At 45.3% G+C, this 7707-nt stretch overlaps 1 protein-coding gene across 2 annotated transcripts in view; it reads right to left on the bottom strand.

The window, feature by feature from the left end:
- Window positions 1–5802: 5802 nt before the first annotated feature.
- The window catches only part of LOC119458413 (uncharacterized), a 77312-nt gene continuing 75407 nt past the window's right edge, over window positions 5803–7707 (bottom strand). For both annotated transcript variants that reach the window (XM_037720250.2, XM_037720251.2), the window contains one exon: window positions 5803–5915. In XM_037720250.2, coding sequence (XP_037576178.1) covers window positions 5880–5915 — 36 coding nt within the window. In that variant the 3' untranslated portion in view covers window positions 5803–5879. The remainder of the gene's footprint in view (window positions 5916–7707) is intronic.

The raw sequence follows: 7707 nt of genomic DNA, 5'->3' as shown, positions 1-7707 counted from the left end.
TTCGTGGCAGCTCGGGCCCGTAGCCCGACAGCTCTCATTCTGCCCACGGGCACAAACGCTCACCGGCCTCGGGCAGCAGCAGTTGATTATCGGGCAGAGTGACGATGCCCAGGAAGGCAGGCGGCTTGGCAGTACGGGTTGACGGTGGCGGCGTTCTGGCCGGGCAGCTGATCGTGGAGCTCGGGCCCGTAGCCCGACAGCTCACGTTCTGCCCACGCCCAGGAACGGGTTGGCAGGAGGCCCCGGCCGGGTGAAGTCCTGGTGGCTCGGGTCCGGAACCCGACGGCTGTCTTCAACTCCCGATCCGGTGACCGACCTTGTCCTGGTGCCGCTTCTGGAACTCTTTCCCCTACTGCCAGCGCGGCTCGCTTTTTCTGTCGCTCTGGCCGATTTGTCATTCGTTCATTGGTTGCTTGAAGCTCCGTGGTATTTTGCTATTGGATGCATTTTTCTTTGTTTGTTTCTTGCGCCACGTGTTCACGCGCCGGACGGTCTTCGGCGTCGTCGTTTTCCAACAGCATGGAATTCGCCTCGGCGCGCGCACTACTCGTCGTCTGCTCTTTGTCTCTAACCACCGCACCTAGTCGCACACCACAAATATCACCGTCGCGCACCACACATCACAATAACTTGTGCACAAAATATTAAATGTGCAGTTTAGTTAGTGCATTTGCAATAAATTACATGATCAAGTGCTCTGGTGCTTTATGAGTATTCTTTTTAGGAGTACTGTGAGCAATGTCTTGCCTAATACATTGTATGTTGATTATTTATTTCGTTTGTTAAAATTCATTAAAATGTGCTATAAAGCATTAGCGTGTAAAGTTTCATAAGAAGTCCTATGCAGGCGTGGTTTCAAGTATGTGATTTAATTGCAGGCAACTGAAACATTTATTGCTACTGCTCGAAATAAACAGCTTCGCTGGAAATTGAGTTGTGTTCTGCAAGGTCGCACGAGTCTGGTTTAATCTTTATGTCTGAAGCGTTAAGGCCTTACTTTGTTGTTGTAGAATCCACAGGTGAAAACAAGCCCGCAAATGGAAAAAGTAGGCTTCGTGCAATGCCTTGGTGAACTGCACTCCAAAGACCTGAAGGTTTCAACTGTGACCACCGACAGACACCCCGGGATTCGAAATCATATCAGGGAGAAAGAGCCAGGCCTCAAGCATGAGCTGCACAGCTGGCATGTTGTGAAAGGTTAGTAGGCAGAACTTTTATTGCAATGTAATTCCTGAGCGAGAGCTTCTGAAAGCTCATAAAGTACACATAAAAATATCATGCATAACTTCGTAATAGCTGGCACTACTTGCACAATTATCCTACGCAGAAAGATCACTGCATAAATTTTTTCGTGCATTTACAAACTACTGTGTAGACATTCATGACTAGCTGGTTTAAATGTGTAACAAAGTACCGTCATGACAAATGATGCAGTCTTATGAACTTTTGTGAACTATTAGGTCTGTGGAAAAAACTTGCAGGAATTGCAAGAAGGGCTGGTTGCACGATATAGAACGGGATCTCAACACTCACATAACTTGCCTGGGTTTAGGGACCATTCCCTCTGCATTTCGACATTAACATATCTTTTTCTTCACACAAAAAACAACAGAAATGTATCCGCGACAACACAAAAGCAAATTTTGATATTGTTAATCGGGAACTGTGCACATATTTTGATGCATACGCAATCGTTTTTGGTACACGGAATTTCGATGAAAACTGGGTTTAATTCGGAATAAATTCGCGCAGCTTATCACTGCACACGTTCCACTGAGACGCATTAAGTGCAATAAAGCGTCACCTTGGTTTAACAAAGAGCTAAAGCGTCTGTCCAGTAAAAAAAGGCGCTTGTTTCCTTCAGCATGTTACGGTGAACAGGAAATCACTGGCAAGCATATAACAATGTTGAAGCCGAGTACCGCGCAGCACAATGTCACAACAAAGATCCACTAATACTCTCCCAGCCCTCTTATTAGGTAATCCTAAAGCATTTTGGAGACGCGTAAATGTGACGGAAACCAGTGTTATTTCACTTAATAGTTCTGAAAATGAACCTATACCACCTGAAGAATGCGCCTCAGTGTTTAACAATGTTTTTTCGCACAATTTTTCTTCATGTCGAGCTGATTGTATTAAAAATGTGTCACATCATGATTATCCTTTGATGTCCCCTATCATGTTCGAGCACTCTGGAATAGTACACTTAATCGACTCGCTAAAGATTTCTTCGTCTTGTGGAACTGACAGTATCAACTGTAAATTTCTAAAACAAACTAAACATTACTCATTTTATTGCGATAGCAATTATATGGACACTTCAATCGGATTTCTGCCGTCGGCGTCGCTGTCGCCGTCGCCGTGAGGTTCCCTATAGATAAAATCTTCGCCGCGCGCCGTATGCCCGAGCGAAAGCATGCGGCGACGCGTGCTGTCACGGAGAGCGAACGCACTCAATCTCCCACGCGCAAGTAAGGAAGCGGGAAGCCAGCGCCGGAGAGAGCGGGGGGGGGGGGGGGGGGACGCACTTCTACTCTGCCAACAACCGCGCTCGTCTCTCCGCCCGCACCGTCTCTTATCTCCCCACGGCTCTGACCTTTATGCGCCGTGCATTCGCCGCTCAGTTTCCGTTGAAGCGATAGACCGCACGTACCTTCGCCGCTGCGGCGTTTGCGCTTGCTGCCAGCGTTTTGACAGTCGTTGTCTGCAGTCATTCAGTGTGATCTATTCATGTTTGTTTGTGCGCGCTCACACCACGCTTGTTCATTCAGTTAGTAATAGTCGGGCCACATTTTCCAACGCACGCTACACATGCAATGCTGCCCGGATCGGCAGTGCAGCGCTACAGGTGTGTCCCTTCGCACGCGCTGCCCACGGGAAGCGCTTCTCATCAACACCACCGTTTCACACGCGTCTTCTCGTGGTCATCGAGTCTCTCTTCATGTCGGTCTACTTACGCCGCAGCACACCTGCTTACTTAATCAGCTCATGTTTACTACAATTCATATTGCTACCAAAGCCGCTCACCTTACTTCGTATGACATTGCTGTGTTGCTATCGCATTCATTGCTTCGCCCTTAGGGCGAAACTGTGACATATTTTTTTGGCTAAACTATTCCAGCAGTCGCTTGATCATGGTATCCTTCCCTTTGAATGGAAGAATGGGAAGATGGTTCCTGTTCATAAATCAGGCAACAAACATTCTCCAATAAATTATCGACCCATTTCGCTAACAAATATCCCTTGCCAACTGATGGAGCACGTATGTACAGTCATATCTTTAACTTTTTGGAATCTAATTCTTTCTTTACGTCATCACAACATGGCTTCAGGCGTTGTTTTCTTGTGAAACTCAATTACTTCTTTTCACTAACCGCTTGCTTTGTATACTAGAACATAATTCGAGTATCGATTCCGCCTTTGTAGACTTCTCGAAGGCTTTTGATAAGGTTACTCATGTGCTGGTTATGCAGAAACTTTCCTCTTTAGACCTTGACCATAATGTACTTACCTTGCTTGAATACTTCCTCATCAAACGCGGACAGTATGTTGTGTCAACGGTCATGATTGACCGTTAATTAACGTAGCATCAGGAGCTCGGCAGGACTCTGTTTTAGATCCATTACTTTTTCTAATATAGATTAACGACTTGCCCGATTGTGTGTCATCTTCAGTTCACTTATACGCCGATGACTGTGTACTGTATCGTGAGATTCGCGATGATAAAGACCAGGAAATTCTACCGACTGATCTAAATAACATCGCCGCTTGGTGTAAAAACTGGCTCATGGAACTAAACCCCAAGAAGTGCAAGCTAATGACTGTTACATGAAGCGACGTGTGTGTGCCTGCATATATGCTTAACCACGTCCAGCTAGAACATGTTTCATCCTACCGTTATTTAGGTGTAACTATGTCATCTGACTTATCCTGGAAATGTCACATCGACTCCATAATCAATACGGCAAATCGTATGTTAGGCTACTTGCGGCGAAATTTTAGCAACTACGCTTCAATGAAACTACTATTGTATAAAACACTAGTTCGATGTAAGCTGGAATACGCTGCTGCTATTTGGGACCCTTATAATGCTACTCTTGTTAATTCTCCTGAAATGGTTCAGAATAATTCCACTCGTTACATTCACTCAAACTACGATCGTACTTCTAGCACAACTTTTATGAAAAGCAACTTGTGTTTGCCATCTTTATCACTGCGCATAAAGGCATTTCGCCTATGCCGATTTCATAAAGTATATCATCATCATATTCTTAGCAGTGAGCTCATTCTAGCCCCTACTTATCTGTCATCTCGTGCTCATCACCGTAATAAAGCGAAAAGAGGCACGTTTTGTCACACAAACAGGTTTTTATATTCATTTATGCCACATACAACGAACGACTGTAACCACCTTCCTGATGCTATCGTGCCAATCGAAGACAGCGCACTTGTCCGCAGAACCTTGTTTGCTTTTTTTAACACGAAAGTGTTTTATGCCGGGGTCCACCAAGACTTCACTGACGTATTTCCGTCACGGAAATACGTCAGTGAAGTCTCGGAAATACTAATAATAATATTCCGTCACAATAATAATATTCCGTCAATACTAATAATAATATTCCGTCACGGAAATACGTCATAGAACATAATACAAAGAAAGAAACCAGAAGAAAAAGTTCCACAAACATGCAAAATTTGGAAATCGAACCCACGACCTCTCGGTCCGCGACGATAGATCGCCGAGCGTTTAACCCATTGCGCCACAAACGCATTTGCAGAGAGCTACACAGACGCGCCTTATATATCTAACACTCCTCCGTGTACCCGCGCTCTTGCTCGGGGCGGTGCCGCCGCCTACGAGCAGAAAAGAGAAGTACTGCATTATGACACTAACGCGCACCGACAGTGAACGCTTCGGTGGTCTCAGCACTACGACGCCTCGATGCCAGCATTCGAAGGGACGCTGGCATCAAGAAGCACTACCAACGCCACCTAGGTGGTGTTCACCGTACTCAGCACAGCGGAGCGTGGCCTCCGCAATTAGCTCTGAAAATGTTTCTGAAGTTGATCGCGGAGGCTGCAATTACGACGCGCTGTACGCGCTGATTTGACTCGGTGACGATTCAGTTACGTGCTTTGTCTTGCGCGTTGTATTAGTGTGTCAGTTACGTGCTTCGTCTTTCGCGTTGTGCTAGCGTGTGCAGCGTAGTGCAGCTTCCATATGCACGACGGTTGCTCATGGTCATCGACGTTGGTAGTCGTGATGGAGGAGACGTGCCACCAGGCGTCAGCGTGGGTGCATCAACGCCTAAGGGCGCTTTAGCCACAAAACACCAATAGACATTATATATCAATGTGCAATAAACATTACACTACTTCTGTGAAGACACGTTTCACTTTCGTGTTCTATACCGATTCCTATATAAGAGGGATCAACCGCATTTTTTACTTTGACTATGTACGTGGCCACATGCGCTGTATTTGCGCAAGCGCTGTCGCGCCATATTTTTTTTTCTTTTGTCCAGTTCATATGTCGCTGGGTTTATATAATTTGAATATCATAGTACTCTTGTTATTTGATTTCTTAATGATTCCGTCCACTGCACATGTCGCTTGCATTATAAAAATTTGTAGTAATCGTTGTTATTGATTTTCGCATGTACCCAACCCCCCTCTATAATGCCTTGGTGCTTGAGGTTATGTGAAATAAATAAATAAATAAAGTAATAAAACACTGCGCTTGATAATGGTACACACTGTGTTAAAACATCACAAGGGTCTTCAGTTATTCTCTAATATTTAGGTCTTTATTTAATTTGGTACGTGCCTTGTCATCGCAGGCGAAAAGAAGCATCTTGAACGTGGCAGTACAATCCAATCTACGTCACTTGTTCGCATTTCCCATTCAAGCACCGCTGCAAAACAAAATAAAAATAACAAACCTCTTTGCATTGATCATTTTACATAGGCCACGCTAACCTTATCTGTGTTCTCCATTTTCTACTTGTTGAGCTTAAGGCACCCAAAGCATTTATGGAAACCAGCATTATGATTGAATTGTGTGACCTAAATCCTGTATCCTACATTCATAAAGAACTATATAGGAGGAGATACCAGACAGCGGAACCGTATGGAGGCCTCCTGTTCATGAAAGAATGAAGCAATAGAAACAAACGCAGCTTAGACAAATATAGAAATTCAGTGAAACCATAGGTTCTGAAGTGGCTTAGTATACATAAATCGGAACATAAATAAGAATAATATAAGCAATCACGCAAATTATGAAATCCACAACACAGCGACATTGAAGTGTACCAAAAGTTTATACTAGCAATAGAACATTATACGCCATACAAATCGAATTTGGCTTTCCAAGATATACCAAATTTCTTCATACATGATATACTTAACATATAGGAACGCAATAATCATACTGGTGACCTTAATAGCGTTAAAAAGACAGAGACAGACATAGAAACAACGACACATGGCACTAACTTCCAGCTGTTTATTACGCAAAAGCACATGTGTTTTCATGGACTTTCTGCGCATGTCCACCTAAGTGTGACTTCATGTAAATGGAGGCATGCGTACATGCCTTTTAACTAGGCCAGTTTCATATGAAATAGTCACAGCGATGCATTGCTCACGCACCCGAATGCTGAATACAGCGCTGCATATGAACAAGATTTATTTTTCAGGCGTCAGCTGTAATCCGGTTCTGCCCACAATGCTGCATTAGTCAAACAGAGATGTGCACCCGCAGTATTCACAAGGGCACGCCAGTCACCCACCGGCCAACTACTTTACGTTGTTGTTATGATTTCTTAGACGATCATTAAAGCATCGACCGGTTCGTCCTACGTCGAATCTACCGCAAGACAGTGGGGAGCGGTAGATGACGAACTCCGCGCAATCAGCAAACCTGTTTTGTCGTTTTACCAGCGGAGCTGTTTAAGCCGGGCGTAATGTGTCTGCTGAATCCACAAAGAAAAAAACTCGCCGAGCGAGAGCGTTGTCTAGCAACCACCTCGCGGAGCTTCGAGTCCTTTCCATGCCGTGCACATGTTGCCTTGACACAACACCAGTATTGTTGTATAGGAAAGAAGATGAGGATGGTTGCGGGGGCACATGAAATAAAGCAGATGATGTTCAGGCATCGGATGCATCGTTCCTGTGTGTTCTAAATACAACATATTGGCGATGATATTTCCACCCATGCAAGAGCAAGATTCCTGGTGATTTCTGCTGCATCACCACAATGAGCATTCCGGGATTGCAACCGCCACCACCTTTTTTGCCTTCACCTGGTCACCCGGCTGTCCCATGGGACCAGTGGAAGCAGGCCTTTCAGACCTCAAGGTGGCTTCTGGAGCTTCAGAGCTTCCAGCCGAACGCCGAAAAGCTATCCTGCTCACATGTCTTGGCATGGAGGGGCAGCGGATCTTCTCTACATTGAAGCCAGCGGACTTGCAGTCTGGCTCTGCTCTCGCTACTAGTCCTTCAAGCACAGGTGACACCGGGTCGACGAATGACGCGTATGACTCTGCAATCGCCCTGGTTTCGGATTATTTCAAGCATTCAGTCAACGTCATCGTGGCTCGACAACGGTTCAGCCGCCGTGCTCAGCATGCAGGTGAGACAGCGGAAGAATACGTCTCTGCTTTACAAATCCTCATTGCAGACTGTAATTTCGGAAGCCTCGCT

The sequence above is a fragment of the Dermacentor silvarum genome, chromosome 7 (genome assembly GCF_013339745.2).
Source record: "Dermacentor silvarum isolate Dsil-2018 chromosome 7, BIME_Dsil_1.4, whole genome shotgun sequence".
Taxonomy (NCBI): Eukaryota; Metazoa; Arthropoda; class Arachnida; order Ixodida; family Ixodidae; genus Dermacentor; species Dermacentor silvarum.
This window is presented reverse-complemented; position numbering and strand designations above follow the sequence as displayed.